The sequence below is a fragment of the Micromesistius poutassou genome, assembly GCF_964030765.1.
Source record: "Micromesistius poutassou genome assembly, chromosome: 16".
NCBI classification, from domain to species: domain Eukaryota; kingdom Metazoa; phylum Chordata; class Actinopteri; order Gadiformes; family Gadidae; genus Micromesistius; species Micromesistius poutassou.
The window spans coordinates 332,207-351,608 of NC_140286.1; the positions used below are offsets into that span (position 1 = coordinate 332,207).

General features: G+C 46.3%; 1 protein-coding gene across 1 annotated transcript in view; it reads left to right on the top strand.

Annotated features, from left to right (window-relative positions):
- Positions 1-19,402, top strand: part of b4galt2 (UDP-Gal:betaGlcNAc beta 1,4- galactosyltransferase, polypeptide 2) — a gene marked incomplete at both ends in the record, with an annotated part of 55,905 nt that overhangs the window by 29,250 nt on the left and 7,253 nt on the right. The window contains 3 exons of the mRNA XM_084481399.1: positions 3,882-4,069; positions 7,672-7,794; positions 18,700-18,804. Of these exons, the coding sequence (XP_084337525.1) occupies positions 3,882-4,069; positions 7,672-7,794; positions 18,700-18,804 (416 nt within the window). The remainder of the gene's footprint in view (positions 1-3,881; positions 4,070-7,671; positions 7,795-18,699; positions 18,805-19,402) is intronic.

A 19,402-nucleotide genomic window follows, 5' to 3' on the forward strand; every position in this document is an offset into this window, starting at 1 on the left:
GATAAAGCGCTGCATTTTCATCCCACTACATCTGGCCTGTTTGTCTGAAGATTTCTATGGATTTCTGAGGACCACAATGTGCACAATCCGAGACACCTGTGGTACCGCAGGCTGTGGCCTCATCAAAGGAGCCCGGGAGAATGAGAGCGTAATGAGTTGCCTTTTCATCCAGTTAGCGTTATCTTCAGCTGTGATGAGTTGGATCATTAGTGAACCTGTTGATCTTCAGCTCACTATACTGAAGCTGCAGATGGCGGCAGGCCATTGCTCGAACAGCATATCGCTGAGAGGTCATGGCCCCAGCCACCGACGTTCATTGGCACCGATCTCAGAGAAAAAACCCCAGAATAATTCTTCTTTTACTGCTATTGAGTCATTAAACAGTCGCACTAAGCCGACCCCACTGAATTCAGATGCAGGTCATAAAAAATGCAGGGTTTAGGTGTCTTGCTCTAGGATGAGTGCCGGTTGACTGTGGACACTGGGGATTGATCTGCCCACGCTCCCCTAGTTGCCCTGTAGTTCCTTTAAGCTCATGCATTAGACTTGAAGCCGGTCCCAGCATCAACCTGCTCACCTTTAGACCCCTGTCGTCAATATTTACCTTTTGATGGAAGTCAAACTGACACACTCCTCTGGCTTTTCACACATTTTGTATATATTTCACACATTTTGTACAGACAAACATAGATCTATACATGTCTTTTTTTAGCACACCTCAATGTGATAATGCCTTACAGGCTTATAGAGCACAAAAAACTAACATAGTTTGGCTTGTTTTAAGTCCAATGTTTTGTCAAAGCCGGCTACAAACTCTCTTCCTTCCTCGTGCCTGTTCTTAATTTATTGTCCTGTTGAGAAGATTAAACTAATGTCTTTCTTGATTTGCATTTAAAAGAAAATCATGTGACCTAGGTGGAACAGGCAGTGGTAGTATTTTTGGAATGGATATGAAGAGGGTCATTTTAAATTTGAAGTGCTATTACTTTATCCTGTTCCCAGAGCTCTCCATTAGTGAATAAAAAGAAATGTGAAAATGTAATGTTTTGTGTCAAACAAGAATGGCATTTTTAACATATTTACTTTTAAATGTGATTAAGTAGCTTGGTAGCTTTTCTAGTTTGGTGAAACATCTTTATTTCCAAAATAAAAACGACTAAAATCCCTCATGTAAAGATCAGTTATGGCGTCCAGCATCATGGTTTGCCTTGTTGCGTTGTTATTTCTAAAAAATGTTTTACTTCGTAACCTGTGTTATAACAAATGTCCCCTGTTGTGGGCCCAGATAACATGATGCAACAGCAAGCTAGAATTACCGGCAATGGGAAATAAAATGCACTGTCTGCTGACAGAAACACACACTAATAGACGGCTGAATGCATCGATTTTCCTCTGAAAATGACAGGGCCATCTAAGAGGAGTTGTTTGCATGGATGATCCAAAGAGCAGGCTGGGACTGGGGACATTTACACACAGACCCTGTGTGAGTGGGAATAAGCTTGCCGCCTCATTAAAGTTTCATTTGTGAATCCTATAGTAGACTTCATTTGCAATACGAATTTGAGAAAGTATAACACTGAGATTTAATTAAGGAGTACATGGAGCGAAACAAGGGTGATAGAGCAGTTGTTCTCCAGGTAACTGTGTGTCTGCAATAACACAGCGGTGAAGTCATTAGGGGACGCTGTTATAACTGAGACATACTTTAGGGAAAAAAACAGACCAAAAAAATGATGTTAGATATGTTTGCTCTGTGATAACTTGAAAATGTACATTTTGGAATCTCTCAAGAAATTCTTCAAGTTTTGAGGAAGGACTTGTGCTGTTTGCTTCAGCAAGATGTGAGGCGAGCGTAAAGCGAGTAAACTAGTAGTAAACCAGTAGTTAACTAGGGACAGGCATTGGAAACTAGGGACAGGCATTGTAAATTAGCTAAGGCTACAAATGCTATGATGCTTTCTGTTGGATTGTTGTACAATCCACATGACTTGTATCTGTCCCTATCAAATAAACCATAAGTAAGTAAGTAACCAGTAGTGAACCAGTACTTCTTGTCTTCTGGTTCAGCTCATCTGTGTCCTCTGATTGACAGCATGTCCGCTCGTCCACCTGTCGCTTTAGGGTATTCAATTCTGGGCTTTACAGGATCTTGAACCCGGGCAATGAATCAATGTCTGCAGAAGCACCTTATACCGTCAGACATACAAAGATAGCCCTGCAGGCAGCGGCCCGGAAGGTGAACGCAAGGCCTGGGGGTGTGGGTGCATAAAAGCCCTCTGCCTTTTGCTGTGGCTGTGTGACTCACCTAGGCTAATGCGTTGGGAGGGTACTGACCGTCAAACAGAGCTCTGCTTCCGCCCAATATACGTTGGGAGGAGGACACAGCTCCAGTTGTCACGTCTCTCTCCCGCTCTCTCTTTGCCTCCGACCAAATTCACTGCCATGGAAGCAAATGGGGGCAGCAGCGTGGATGTAGAGGATGATACGTCATGTCAAGCTCTCCGGATAGCAGTAGTAACATACCGTGTTATATTCAGAGGGAGTGGCAGGTTAACGTTCCCAGGCTTCTAGGCGGCTTTCATCAGAAGTGGGTCCCTGGGAGTCAGTGAATCCAGATAGAGCCGCTTTGCAGGCCATTATGAAGAAGGTCAGGAGCCTGCCATACAGATGATCAGCAGACATCGTGGATCCAACCCGCAACCTTTCAGGGTGGGAGTTGACCACCCCAGCTCAGACAATATGCATTTTTTGCATTTGAATTTGGTTTGGTTTGACTCGTTTTATTTGCTGATCCAGTGGGTTGCTTAACAAGTACAACTCCTAGATTCACTGAGACACACTGAATACACACATGCACGAACGCACACACACACACACACACACAATACAAATACACCTTGTTGAAACCCAAAGTAATTATTATCGTCTTTACCGATGCCTCAATGGCAGCTGTTTGGCAGCAATGTGTTTATCTGAGACAAGGTTTACTCAGAGCAGCTACAAAACAGAACTCGCCTGGGGTTCACACACACACACACACACACACAGACTCTCACACACGCACACGCACACGCACACACACACACACACACACACACACACATCTCACATCACTTCACACCAGCTTAAAACACAAAGAGCTAATAAAATGATATTGTGGCATTCACAACAGTCAAGATGTTTCTTAAGTATTACAACAGATATGAATTAATTATGTATGAAAGGGGTGATATTTTAAAATGATGATGGCTTGTTAGCTGACTGCTATTTAAAGCAGCATCAAGGGCATGAAGTCTGGTTCAGTAAACATGAATACACACCGGACACAATCACCAACCGCGACCCACACACACATGCTGTTTGTTATCACCTGGTTTAACCTTGGTACATCCGAGGAGAGGGCAAGCTTTTATTTTTGGTTGTGCAACTGTGTTGCCCTGCCGGATACATTCCAGTCCAATAAATGGTGTGAACGCAGGTGTTGTTTCTTTGAAAACCTGTTAGAACAGCTTATTTCACATCATTAGGATACGTAGCAATAACAGCACTTATTCTAATTTTGTAGCTTGATATCCAGACACAAATGTTTTTTGGATACTTGTTAGAACAGCTTATTTTAAATCATTAAGATACAAAGCAATAACGCCTTTCCCCCGTCTTGGTTCTTGTTACCTGCTCGACACTTGTTTGTCATGTTGTGTTGTCTAACGACGAAAACAACAAAATAATGAGCGGAAATAGTGTCTGTTATGTAACAGAGAGAAAACCCCAAACGGGCCCGTGAATTCAGCTAACTCCTTGCCTGTGTGTGTGTGTGTGTGTGTGTGTGTGTGTGTGTGTGTGTGTGTGTGTGTGTGTGTTGGCTCGGCGTTCCCCTGCAGTTGGGCGAGGAGACGTTTAACCGCGCCAAGCTGCTGAACGTGGGCTACACGGAGACCCTGAAGGACGGCGAGTACGACTGCTTCATCTTCAGCGACGTGGACCTGATACCCATGGACGACCGTAACCTCTACCACTGCTACGACCAGCCCAGGCACTTCGCCATCGCCATGGACAAGTTTGGCTTCAGGTGAGCCGGCCCCGCTGCCCGGGTTTCAGCCCGCTTATGTTCACACCGATCGTATCGAGACGTTGCCACTGCTGAACGCTGAACGTTTTCAATCGTGGCAGGAGTCGATTCTGAACTTCGGACTGTCGGTACTGTCGTACTGTGTAGTGTGACGCGGTACAACAACCATGGTGATAGAGAGAAATATTGCGTAGTCTGATCCTGGCGTTAGAGAGACCGGTGGGGACAACAGACACTGTAGGAAGGCTTTCTTCTGCTTACAAATTACAATAATATGAAGAGATGTATTAACCTAATACACCGTGCGCCGTTTTGTGTGTTGAATTCAGTCTCTTGTATCGGTCGATGGCTTTCTTGAACCAAACAATTTTTGCTTTGATTTGATTTCAATGCGCATGGTTACATTTGATTCGTGACTAATGCAGTGCTGGTTCATTTAAGCTCATTCTGATTGTGCTTATTAGATTGAAGCAAATGGCCGTCTGCCGTCTTCATCTAAAACACACACACGCAGACAAGCTGCACGCACACACACGCACCAACACACACACACACACTTATAGTGATTGCATTTTCCCTCGGGCAGTTGCAAATGTTTTGATCCTTCTGCAATAAAACTTTAGTCTGCATGCCGAACATAATTTAGACTTAAAATGTGTAATTATTTTAAGTACATGGTTTTATGTGTATCTATCATTTTTTTTAGTACTTAATTAATTTATCAAATGGCAGGCAGAAGAACATTAACATTAACTTTCCCTTTTTTTTAAATAGCTTCAAGATGCATACAGGATATATATATATATAGGTGACAGGTTTGCACAGTGGAAAACTACAATAAAACAAAGAGTGTTGGCAGGTCTGGGGCGGTAATTAAATCCCTTCCTGTAAGGAACCATTTTACCAGCTCTTTGTGTCTCCAGTATGCGGGGAGCTTGATAAACAATCATTAAATAAAACAAACAAACAATTGATTTATTTGTGTACCTTCTGTGTACATATACATATATATATATATATATATATATATATATATATATATAGCCCTAACCCTAACCCTAACCCTATATATATAGGTATAGGTATATGTACACAGAAGGTACACAAAGAAATAAATAGTTATATATATATATACATATATATTTATAGAGATATATGTATATATATATAACTATATAAATGTATACATATCTTTGTGTATCCCTATACATTTATATATATATATATATATATATATATATATATATATATATACTGTATATATGTATATATACCAAAGGTCAAAAGGTAATCTACTTTATCTGTTTGTTTATACATTGTTCCGCTTGACATTTCCAAATGAACACAGCGTTGACTCAAAGCCCAGGCAGTCGTCCTGCCGATAATAATAATGCTATAGAGTCTAGACCTTGTACACTCACCGTCTTCCTGGGGCCCGCTTATTAATGGTGACATTTGCATACTGACATCACTCCCGCCCTCAATTTGTTAAAAGCAGTGTTGATTAACGGCCGGCCGGGCGGCGGTCAGCGCATGTGACACCCCCCCCCCCCACCCCCCCCACCCCCCTCCCCGTGAGGACCTCCAAACAAGAGGCGTCTTCACACCCAGTGCGTCCTTTTGGCACAGACGTGCTTCCAGGCTCACTGTACAATGACAGTGAAGTTCAGCTCATGTTGGTCGGCGATGAAATTAAAATCTTAAGAAAGTTAAATAAAAGTGAAAGTACCCTGTTCGTTGTTGGACTCTTAAGATGTCTTCTGATGCTGCTCCCTCATTACTATGGCCGCGGTCTCTCAGAGCTCCCAAACCCTATGCTAACACGGCTCGAAGCTTTAGCTGTAGCAGAGATTAATCTCCCCTAACATTTCTGCTCAATTGTTACTGAACTATGCGAACGTGGTGTCTATAAGATATCTGGTCCTCATAGTAATATTTTGTATGATTCTTGAGCTGTATTCCTTTATTATTTTTGAGGAAACTCAAAGTAAGACGGCAATGGGAGGGAGGACATGACTGCAACACTTTTGGTTCCTGATAACGCCGGAACGTGGGTCCAGTCGGCCCTGAGTTATCTCGCGGCGAAGAAGATTTTCATTACTCCCTCTGAATATACTTGGGTTTGTGGGGTTGCATTCAGCACTGAAAGCACCACAGCGGCGTTTGATAAATGGTCAAAACACTCTTGTGTGAAAGCCACATCCCGGTAAAGTGCCATTCCATTACCTCTGTATCGTCCAACTCCACGAGGGCCGGGGCCCCTCCCAGCAGAGAAGATCACCTTGGAAGCCGACCATTTGTTATGTGGAATACGCTTTCCCCCCCGTAGTCACAGCCTCTTAAAGGAGAAGCTCCCACCCGGGAATCCTCCTGCCAGTTGACAGGTTCAGTCGGTGTTGTGCTCGGGATTAAAGGATTCTGGGATTGTCAGACGAACCAAGCCAAAGTAATTGCAAGGCATAAGGCAACCTGGGTTATCCAATTGAATGAAACCCAAAAATCGTATTCTGGGTTGTGTGCACGCACGCACGCACAAACGCACGCACGCACAAACGCACAAACGCACAAACGCACGCACAAACGCACGCACACAGAGTGATGGTGAAACAATCTCATTAGTGCCCACTTGTCATTTTCCAGCAGGGAGCTGTCATCCTTCTGACTTCACACACACACACACACACACACACACACACACACACACTTCACACACACACACACACACGCAGTCTCTCCTCTGGCATAAAGAGGAGAGGCACCCCACACTCCATCATGAGTCCCAGGGGTCTCCCAGTCACTCCCACCCTTCCTGTCCCCTCTGGTCCTCACCGTCTCTCTCCTCCACACCTCATTCACACTCACACTGCCCCCCCCCCCCCCCCCCCACACCTCCCACTTTGCCTCTCTTTACATGTGTCTGACTTTCTTCACCGTCTCACACTCGTGCACACCGCTTTGTTTTCGGGTCTGTGTTGATGGCGCCTCGTTCTCTCTCTCTCTCCGTTATCGTTTTTGCCTTCCTCTCTCTCTCTCTCTCTCCATCTGTCCCTCACTCGCCCACTCTGTCCTTGTCTCTCTCTCTCTTCCGCTCGGCGCTCTTAATGTTCTTCGCGCGCCCTTTTCGCCGATGTCCTTGTCGTCTCCCGGCACGCCGCCTTGTGTGCGAGTCCTTATCGGTGGTAAGCAGTTGACATTATCGTCGCACAGACGGGCGGACATCTTGTTATCCCCCTCCGACCTTTTCCCTCCCTCTGTTCCCTCGGTATCTTATTCTCCTTCACGCCTGTGCTCTTACGTGGCTCTTCCATGGTTTTGTGTACCGTCGGTTTAAGTGGTTTATACTCCGACCAGCCGGACCAGACGGATCGCAGAGGCTTCTCCGATAAACAGCTGACACTTTCAAAGTCTTCCCTTGTTTCGGTGTTTTTTGTTCGCGTCTCGACTTCAACACCTCCTAATTCTTCTTCCCTTTTTTTTTTTAACTCCTGCACTCATCATTACCACCCACCCCTCTCCATCCATCCATACACTCACCCTCTCTCTCTCTCTCTCTCTCTCTCTCTCTCTCTCCCCCCCCCCCCACCTCCCCCCCCCCGTCGCAGGCTGCCGTACGCGGGCTACTTCGGAGGGGTGTCGGGGCTCAGCAGGAAGCAGTTCCTGAAGATCAACGGTTTCCCCAACGAGTACTGGGGCTGGGGCGGCGAAGACGACGACATCTACAACAGGTACCCCCGTCTCCCCCCCCCCCCCCCGCGCTGGGCCTGGACGAGTGACGAGGTGACGTACGCGATGCACACCGGGCCCCCACGGAGCCCCACCCCCTGAGGTCACAACATGGACGTCTAGCTAGAAATAGAAAGAGAAGAGATTTGATTTAAGAAGATGATCCTCACGGTCAAATTGGTGTTCGTTAACATTATCAAACGAGTGTCCTTGAATTTAAGATTTAGCAAATTCAAAATCTGATTCGTCAGGCCATAGCCGTCGTGAACTGATCGTCGAATCCTGTTCATTCATTTATATTTTCATTTATATTTCATTTCATTCATTTATATTCATCTTGATTGTCCCTTGTTTGTTCTGAATTCATGCCCTGAATGACCGACCGCCTCCACAAACAAATTAACTTTCAAATTAACCATATAACCACAATGTTGGAGGCTACTATTAGCCTCACGAACTATAATATAGAATTGAAAATAACCCCAATTAGAATAATAAATCTATTAAAAACAGAGGGGGGTCTCTGTGGAGCCGGAGAGCTGCGTTGGGTCTGATGACGCGGGGCGAATCCGATCACAACAGAACCGACTGGAAAATGAGTGATTTGAGTGATGGCGTTGTGGACGCGGCCACAGAAAAAAACGTGGCAGCGCAAAGTTAAAATAGCATGGCAGCTATTGTGTGTCCTTCTAGATGAACAGGCCAGCGTGTGCTCTTCGTCCGATAGAAAATAATTGGAGAGTGCCACTGCCATTACACAAAGGGGTAAGACACACTCAATAAGGACGTTTATCGGAAGGCAAAACATAAAACAGTTAATTGCACACAGAAGACCGTTTCCTTTTTCGCTCTATAGCCGAGCGATACTGTGGTATCGCTCGTTAGGCGACCCCCATCCTCCCGACGGAATGACCCACTGTCGCCAGCGCACAATATACGCCGACAAGAGGATTACACAATTAAAGACAAAGTCGAATGAATGAATGTCTTGCTGTTGAAAATTCCAAATCTTCTAAGTTTTGGGGTCACCCGCCTGATTATAATACCCAAACGGATATGGACGTGCTGTGATGAGGAGTACGGTAGCATGACTGTGGCTGTGTGTTGGGATACAGAGTCCAAAGTCGAGAGCTGGCTGGCTCGTCCCCCCCACCGACCGAGTGTCCAGCGACCGCGCGTGAACCGGGGTTTAACGTGGTCGCCCCGGCCCGATAAGACAACATTATTTTTTTGTGTGTTGTCATTTCCCATCAAGGGTCACGTGTTGACAGACACGGGTGTCTGTGCTTGACACACACACACACACACGCACGTACACACATTCATGCTGATCGAGAGACATGGAACACGTATTGGCTCGTGCATGCACTGGCACATAATCCAATAACCCTTGGCACGTCAGCTGTGTGCCCGAACGCCTGTGCCCACGCGCTCCCAAAGTGAACAAAAGGAAGGAATAAAGCACAACAAAAGCAGTGTTTTTTTATATTTGGATATGGGTATTTGGGATTTAAATAAATATACTTATTAATACGGTTCTTTCTAAACCTCTGCGGTCTGCTTCTCTGGATGAATACACCTTGAATACAATATGTTTGTGGCTATTTCCGTCTCTCTCTATTTTGTTCTATCTCCGCTTTTGTGCCAGGATCATATTAGTCTCTCGATTCCCAAAAAGATGAGTTCATTTTGACTATTTATCTAATCTAGTCTAAACCCCAAAAGCAATTTTGAGGCGTGTGTGGGTCAGGGACAGGAAAAACCAAATGCATACATTTGTGTGTGTGTGTCTGTGTGTGTGTGTGTGTGTGTGTGTGTGTGTGTGTGTGTGTGTGTGTGTGTGTGTGTGTGTGTGTGTGTGTGTGTGTGTGTGTGTGTGTGTGTGTGTGTGTGTGTGCGTGCGTGCGTGCGTGCGTGCGTGCGTGCGTGCGTGTGCGTGCGTGTTTGTGTGTGTGTGTGTGTGTGTGACAGCCACTTGACACATAGCCCTTTGTCTGTATTTTCTGCGTCTGTGCAACAATGGCTCGACATGCTATGGGATATGGTTTTGATCCTCCGCCCTTAAAAGGAACCAATAATAGAAACAGGGAACAACTGAGACGTCGCGCAACTCAACGTGATTCACGACGCTCGCCGTAGCCTTCAGCTCTTCCTCCTTCTGCGTATATCTTTGACGTAGGGGCTCCCTGCCGTGTGCATTGAGCACTATTTAAAGTTGCGTTGCATGTCACAGCGCCGGAAGCACATTATAGCACCATGATTACAATGTATTGAGCCCTTTGGGATTGGATTAGGAAGAGAATCTCCCAAATTGGCAATGTTTTACCTTTTGACCTCAAATAGATTTTATTCTGAGATATTATCTATATCGATTTTTTTTTACTTGAAACCGCGCGTTTACATTTAGCGTGTTTGGCAGACGCTTTTATCCAAAGCGACTCACAATGAGTAAGTAGACGGGCAGATAGATGGAGCTGAAGGGAGGGAGAGATGGGCCGCGACTGACACAGAGAGAGAGGGAGAGAGAGTGTGCAGTAAAGAGACATGGAGGGAGTGAAATAATGAGAGGGCAACAGAGGAGAGAGCCAGAGATGGAGAGGAGATAGAGAGAGGGTAGAGATTTATGCGTTGTGTGCAGCCGAACCACGTAGCATGGAAGAGAGCTTTCAAAGTGGACAGCACACAGGCCGGCTGGCTGGTGAGCCTCATAGAGCAGGGATTTAGTGGTGTGGACCAGGAACAATAGGTGCCAATAACCACAGGATAGAAACAGACCGGCAGCCAACCGCAGGTCTCGCTCACAAATGACCTCACCGCCAGTGCTCCTCGAGCCTGTATATTGTAATGTACAAAAAAGAAAAGAACGATTCACAGGAACACACACACACACACACATGCACACACACACACACATGCACACACACAGACACACACATACACACTGAATAATACGGCGCATATCGGTCTGAATCACATATCCTACTCCCCTTCCCCTGCCGATGTCTTTCTCTCTTTCGGGTCCACTTTCTGTGCAGCCTTCAGCCAGCTGGTTTGAGCAGGATTGCCCTTGAGGGAAACACAGTGTACCATGTGCGGTTGTGCCGCGGCCAAACATGTGACACGTGGCACGTGACACTAGCGTCAAAACATGTGCCGATATGTTTTTGTCACGCATTTCGCAGTGTGTTTCAAAGCCATCACGGTCTCCCAGCATCTCTCGACCCTGATTGAGACGCTTCGTGGGGTGGGGGATGATCTTGACTTAACATGTACCAGCAATAACAGCAGACATTAGTCCCGCTGATGCCCTGAGGCCAGGTTGCGCGGAAACACCGGAGCTATTCAGCAAAAGGGGTCCACATTGGGCCTTGGATGTCCTCGAATGAGCCTCCTTTTATGACACCTCTCGTGGGCCGGGACCGGCTCAGGTCCCCTGCGGCCCTTCAGGGGCTGCTGCGTCTCCAAGGTCGGCAAAAAATGTTCAAAAAACCGCTTGAACTACCCGGCGGCACTTAGCACCACATCCACTGTCTTTTCCAGAGCCAAAAACGTTACACTCCATAACGCAGACACCACTTAGTATTTTCCCGCCTGGCCTTCAACCCACTTTACAATAACGTGTAGTAGGGGGAAAGGAGAAGTGAATGGTTCGATTAGCATGCCTTAAGAACCATTATTAACAATGGTTTTATACTGATATGAGCTTCTGCTGTAGGGATAGGGTCACTGCAATGCTTTATGGGTAGAGAGGAGCTTTGTCACAGGAATGAGAGAGAGAGACAGAGAGAGAGACAGAGAGAGAGACAGAGAGAGAGAGACAGAGAGAGACAGAGAGAGAGAGAGAGAGAGGGAGTGAGAGAGAGAGAAAGTAAAATCAGACATCCACTTGTAAACTCTGCTTTCCTGACCTTTGTGTCTCGATAGTTTCCAAAGGGACGTAAATAACGCTCTGACAACAAAAATTGCATGTTCATATTTTCCTATCACAGCATTTTTGCAGACTTATTGATTGCTGCCCGTATATTATTAGAATTTCAACAAATGTGTTGCATCTAAAAAATAAAAACCCTACCTACCCTATCTTTAACAGTGTTAACATTTATAATGCTAACATAGTTTACTCTCTCTGTCTCCTACTCTCTTCCTCTATCCTCACCAACTATGTCTCCTCTAACACTCCATCCCCAACCCTCTCTCTCTCTCTCTCTCTCTCCCTCTCTCCACTCTCTTCCTCTCTGCCTGGTTGCCATACAGACTGACTTACTTTTGTGGACCACAGCCCAAAATGTTTGTTTTTTTTGCCAGCTCAGTGCAGGCCCCAGGGGAATATTTGTCCTTGTTAGTGTGGCCTTGCCCATGGGCACGGGCAGTGAACATGCTGCTCTTACACAACCCGCTATGCCTCTAATACTCCTCAGAGAGGTCCCCGCAGCGTCTGTGGAGCCAAGGAAAGAAATGGGGGAATGAAAGAGGGAAAGAGAGAGCGATACAGGGACTGAGATATCAAAGTCAGGGTACATACTCATATGCCCTTGCTGTATATTTTCACACTGCATATTTTGAGGATGTATGATTCATTCTAATCCTTTTTTTTTTTTAAGGTTTTTTAATCTGGGTTAAGCAAAGTGTGTTGTGTGATAAAAAAAACATGCTCTGCAGCTTTAATAAAAACAGATGCCAAAAAATGGTGTGACATTAAAAATGTCAAAAGTGAAGAAGAACTGAATCTAGTGTAAAAACTACAGATGAGGGGAGATGGAATTTCACATAGTAGAGAGAGAGAGAGAGAGCGATCGAGAGAGTGCACATTTGAGAGGGAGGAAAGACAAATTAGTTGTGGCCTCTGGGCCCTAGAACGTCCCCTGGCCCCCCCAGGGCTGTCACGCAAGACTGGTTTCCACATCTCTCTCTCTATCTCTCCTTCACCCTCAGTCCCTCTTTCTCTCTCTCGTGTCCCTCTCAACTCGCTCTCTATCCCGTCTCTCTCTCTCTCTCTCTCTCTCTCTATCTCGTCTCTCTCTCTGTCCCGTCTCTCCCTATCCTGTCTCTCTGTTACGCTCCCTTCTCTCCCCCCCTCTCTCTCTCTCCCTCTTGTGGCTCATTTGGCTGCCCGTGACCTCCCCGTGACCTAACTAACGAACCAGACCCATTTGCAAAAATATGCATTCATTTCAAAACGGTCAGGTGAGTGAGTCAGAGGCACAAAGCAAATCTTTACTTTACAAAGTGGACCTTTGATCGGTTTAGTCCGGAGGAGGGAGATCTAAATAGCATGAGCATGTAACAAAACACAGCCACACAAAGCAAATGCAGAGGAAGCCGGTGATTTCTTCCTTGTCATCCCCTTTTTCCATAATAAATAGTACAGTCCGGTGTAAATATGCATCGCTCCATGCTTCGTAAACAAGTCCAACGCTCCGTTTCTCCCCTCACGGCCTTGTCCATCTCTTTAAAGCCAACACTGAATATATTGTGATGAACTCGTGCACTCTCTCTCCCCGCCGTGCACTCTCTCTCCATAAATAAAACAATAAAACACTATCCCCCACACACACACACACACGCATACGGCCTACACACACGCATACGGCCTACACACACACACGTACACACGTACACACACACACACACACACACACACACACACAGACACACACACACACACACTCACGCTCGCGATACGGGCCATTTTGCATGGCTCAAGAAGATTGAACGGACAAGGCAGCCAAAATAAACAGCGTTAATTAATGCCGTTGTTTGATTGGCTGTGGGCTTGGTGTGGTATGATGACCCCTGACCCCTGATACGCATGCCCTCGCCTCCGATACCGCAGGGCATATTTCTGACACCGCATGCATTTAAAAATCCATTTGGATTTTGTTAAAATACTTTCTCAACGTTAAAAGTCAATGTAGATAACTAACTTATTTTCATGTGAATGTCAGTTTCCTATGCCGTTGCTGTTCAAATTGAGGCTATTTGATATTAAATATTCCCCGTGGGGAGTTTAAACGGCGTCTGCAGGCGAACTTAAGAAGAAGTTTGCTGATGCGGCTCAGCCTTCTACTTTACTCCCCACTTTATAGCTGGATACATGCAAAGCTTTGTCTCGCTCTCCTTCTCTCTCTGTCTCTCTCTCTCTGTCTCTCTCTCTCGCTCTCTCTCTCTCTATTTCTCCCTGTCTTTCTGTCTCTCTCGGCCTCTCTATTTCTCTGTGTCTTTTTGGTCTCTCTTGCTCTCTCTCTATTTCTCTCTCCCTATTTCTCTCTATGTCTCTCTTTCTCTCTCTCTCTCTCTCCCTCTGTCCCTATCTCTCTCTCACTCTCTCTATTTCTCTCCCTCTCACTCTCCCCCTCTCTCTCTCTCGCCCTCTCACTCTCCCCCTCTCACTCTCTCCCCCTCTCTCTCTCTCTCTCTCCCCCTCTCTCTCTCTCTCTCCCTCTATCTCCCTCTCTCTCACTCTCCTCCTTTTCATCTCAAACTCGTCGTTCCTCCTCCGATCTCTTGAGCCTCTGCGTTTGCATCTGGCTGCGTGGAGACGGACCATGTGTCTCCAGTGACAGATGGAGGCTAGGTGGTTGTAGAGGGAGAAGATGGGCTATAGTTAACCCAGAGGAGGAGGAGCAGCGGAGAGAATACTACTGGGGGGGGGGGGGGGGCGGTGTTTCGAGGTAGAGGGGAATGTGGTGATAGTGAAAAGTAAGGTCACCGTTAGCTCGAGACGGGATGGGATTGTGGAAGAGCGGGCTTCACAGGGATATTTAGGCATATTCAGAATCAATAATATTCAATCAGCCTTTTGTATTTCTTTCCCGCCCGCTTTGCGAAACACCAGCAGCAAAGTGGCCGCCTACGAAATAATCAATCACCCGCGCTCTATCTCTTTTTTCTCTTTTTGCTCTTTGCAATCTTTTCTCTCTTTAATTCCCTTTCCCTTTTTTCGGCGCCTGCAGTCTCTCAGGCCCAAACAGACACAGGCACACACACTCAGACATGCACACACACACACACACACACACACACACACACAAACATACATGCACACACACACTCAGACATGCACACACACACACACACACACACACACACACACACACACACACACACACACACACACACACTCACTCAGACATGCACACACACACACACACACACACACTCAGACATGCACACACACACACACACACACACACACACACACACACACACAGACATACACAGACAAACGCATACACACACAAACACACACAAACACACACACCTCATTTATTTCTCCCTGCCTGTCTGTATTTGGATTCCCACCACCACCACCACCACCACCACCAACAACACCACCACCACCACCCGCCTCCCCCAGATTCCTTCTCATCCCAGGTCTGGCTGCTTGAGCCTTGGTTTGGACATTAGACTTAACGCCCCTCCTCCACCTCAGCGCTCTAATGCAATTAAATACGCTGGTGGGAATAGTAGGCGAGAGCGAGAGAAACCCTGATTAATCCAATCAACCATGGGGCCCTGTGCGTGAGAACACACACACACACACACACACACACATACGCATACACATAGATACACACAAACACACACACAGACATACACACAGACATGGACCCACACACGCATAGACACACACACACACACACACACACACACACACACACACACATACACACACACAAATAGACGCATACACACACACACACACACACGTACACACCAACACACACACATACAGACTACATTGCTTCAGGCTGCAAATTAAGCCTTTCATGGTCGATCATATTAGCTGGCAGATATTTTTCTAAGGGGTTGGGACCGCCGGACAATTGGGCTGGCAGCGCAGGGACCTTTCGGGGGCTTCAAGGCGGTTGGGGAGCCGTATTGGCAGAGCAGACCATGACCCGTAGGTGCTTTTATTTTGGGTGGGCTTTCTAGACTTGATTTCTGCTCTAAAAATGCACCCCTGAAAAAAGTCTGAAAATGTTTTAGGAGCAGCAAATGTGGAAAGTAAGAAAAAAAAAAAAAATAGATGGAAAGTAAGATAGATGGCACCCTTAACTCGAAGTTTTCAAGGAGAACTGTAATCGCCAGAGATGTGTCCGTACCCTCATCCACCCCTGAACGCCACGTCTCCTTCTTCTCTTTTTCCACTGTTCACTGTTCGCTTGCAGTGAATTCAGATGCGTGTCCTCCACAGTGAGGGCTTACGCATCTTGCTCACGGCTCTCTGGCCCTACAACCTGGGAGTTCAAACTCCGCTCCCATTCATCTGGGAGTCCCAACGCCGCCGCCGCCGCCGCAGCCGCCGCAGCCGCTACGCTACGCTGTGCTGTGCTGCGCTAACAGCTGAGAAAAGGGCCTGGGCGCGTCCGGAGGGAGCACCACGGTGTTACCCGGCGCTGTGCCGCTCACTAACCACACATCCAAGGGGCAGACGGACGCACTGATACACCACAAGCCGTCCCCTCGCAAAAACACAGTTCCACTGTGTTTCTATCTTCACTGCATCACTCTGGCGTTAGCGGCGGCGGCGGCGGCACACGGCCGCTAATATTATTATATATTATTATATATTATTAAATATATTCCTATTATTAGCAGGACTACAGCGATGCCGTGGTCCATTATTAGACGACGTGGCGCTCAGTAAGTGTTGAGTCATACTTGACACTTAATAGGCCAATAGAGACTTGTAAAGTTAAGATCACCCAGCGCACGGGGTGCTAAGGGGGATAATTGCTCTCTGGCTTTCATAAAGCCGCACAGTTCACAGATTCATGTTAACGTACGTAACCTGTTACGTACGTTAACATGAGAATAAACCCAAAACCAAGATGGGGAATATGATGGAGAGCGGTATAGGTTCAACATTGTCTATTGTACTACAGGGAGGACATGGTTTTCATTCTGTTTTTTTTTTTTTGCTCAACATCAAAAGGTTTCATTTACATTTGTTCATGTGTTATTTTTAGAAACAGCAGCGGGTCAAGAATAAAAACATACATAATAATTCAGGCAGATGACAGAGCATGGCAGGGGTGGGGAGGGGGCGGGGGGGGGGGCAGTGGAGACAAAAAGACAGAAAGACAGGAAGAAAGAAAAACATGGAAAGGAAATATTAATATTACTGACAAGACGGACAGGATCAGGAGAATCAGAGCGTGGAAGACGGGGAAAAACGACGCAACAGAAAGTACACATCGCCACACACACACACCATGCAAACCAATTCCCAGGCATGCAGTCATACACACACATGCATACAGATTGTCGTCACCAAACCGTGCTGGGCTGGAGCTGGCGAGGGGGTAACCACTGGGGAACTACCAGTGCTTGGATGGTACCCACACCATGTTCACAGGGCTGTAGTTTTGACATTGTTTGTTTGTTGTTTGTTTGGTTTGGGAACTGAATCTCATGTTGTTAGGCGTTAGGCCTTCCCAGTTCTCTACAATGGCCTGGTATCAAACTGAAAGGACGGCTGCTGTGGTTAGGCTCCCTTATCAATGGCAGTATAATAACATACTCCTTTAGTTCATTATAATTAATTACTTGGAGTAATATTAGTGTAATTATATAATTACACAACACTTGTGTGTTGTAGACCTATTCAGTTGAATATTATAGTCTATGTCCAATTTGATTGATTTGTTTAAGATTCCTTTCATATATTTGGTTTGTTTCATATATTTGTTTTCGTTGGAGATTCACCTTTTTTTGCTTCCTTATTCCAATAGCTTTTGGAAATGAGAATGGATTTATTTTAGACGAGTCTTGTTTTAAAGTGCACACATTGGACAATGTGTCACACGCGGTCCCCATAGTATTTTCTACTGTCTATAGAAGAAGACTAATCTGAAAGAAATGTTCATTAAAATTCTTGCTTCTGCAATTGAATATTGTAAAACTAAGATCATCACACTGCGTGTGGGAAACTGGCGAGATGATTTGCACACGATTTTGGGTGGAACCATACAAAGGTCTATGAACGGTCTGACTATACAGTATACCATCGTCTCTGCCTTGCCTCTGTGGATGGCTGTGTGTTAGACGAAGATGTGTGGTTGTCATTGCCTCACACTTCATCTGTTGTTGCATTGGAGCTGGAGTTGGCGATAGATGCCGCATTGCTCCTCCATCTTACACTTAAATGTGATCTCAGAGCTCTTTCAGTTGTTCGGGGGGGTTGTGTTCTAGCCCCCCGTCTGAAAAATGAACCCCTCTCTAACCAGGGGCTTATTATTCTGGTTTTGTGTGTCCTGTCCTGATGCTCACGGCTTCGTAAATTGTTCAGGTTTCACTCTCAGGTCAAGGAACATTGCGTCTAGCCATTGTATTTGTCCCTGAGACTTTTCCCTGGAAGCGTTATATTCACAATGCATCCGATTCAAAACAGTGGGGAACAGAACCCCTCGAGACACTGTGTGCACTTCTCTCCACTTTATCATTTTTGAAATGTTGGCGCAACCAATACCCCATACAGAACCACCAGTCAACAGACTCAATTTGTGCTGTCTAGATTTCTCAATTAATATGTGTGTGTTTCTGTGACGTGTGTGTGTGTGTGTGTGTGTGTGTATGTGTGTGTCTCTGTTTGCATGTGTGTGTTTCTGTGTTTCTGTGTGTGTGTGTGTGTGTGTGTGTGTGTGTGTGTGTGTGTGTGTGTGTGTGTGTGTGTGTGTGTGTGTGTGTGTGTGTGTGTGTGTGTGTGTCCGCGTATGTGTACGGCAAATCAGAGCGAAACATTTATCCCTTTCAAGAAAAACATGTATTGAACGAAAGAATGAATGCAGAGTCCCCCCCCCATCCCCCCCCCCCCCACCCACCCCCCCATCCCACCCCCCCCCCCCCATCCCCCCCCCCCCCGCGGCCCTGTGGTCCTCTAAACAAAGGCCGCTGTGTTCCAGGATCACTCTGAACGGGATGAAGGTGTCCCGGCCGGACGTCCGCATCGGCCGCTACAGGATGATCAAACACGAGAGAGACAAACACAACGAGCCCAACCCTCAGAGGTACTGCATCATCATCACAACAACAACAACAACAACACCCCACGTCTCTGTCGCTCTGTCGCTCGCTCACTCACTCTCTCTCTCTCTCTCTCTCTCTCTCTCTCTCTCTTGTGTTGTGCGCGGGCTCTGGCTCTCGCTCTCTCTCGCACTCTCACTTAATCTCTCTCTTTTCGCTCTCTCTCTCTTTCTATTTCTCTCTCGTGCTTTCTCGCCCTCTCACTTTCTCTCACCTTCTCTCACTTTATTTCTCACTTAATCTCTCTCTTGCTCTCTCTCTCTCTCTCTCTCTCTCTCTCTCTCTCTCTCTCTCTCACTCTCTCGATATCGCTCACTAGCTCTATCTCGCTTTCTGGCTTTCTCGCTCCCCCGCTCTCTATCTCTCTCTCTCTCTCTCTCGCTTAGATCTCATCGTTACATTGTTATTTTATTTTCATCCCTCTTGCACGCACACCCTTGCTCTCTCTCTCTCTCTCTCTCCCTCGCGTTCTCTCTCTGATATTATATATCCCCCCCCCCCCCATCCCCGTCAACAATTCCAGCCACGGACCCTGTTATAATGTAAGCATTATACGATTTCTCACTCCAGCCAAAAACCAAA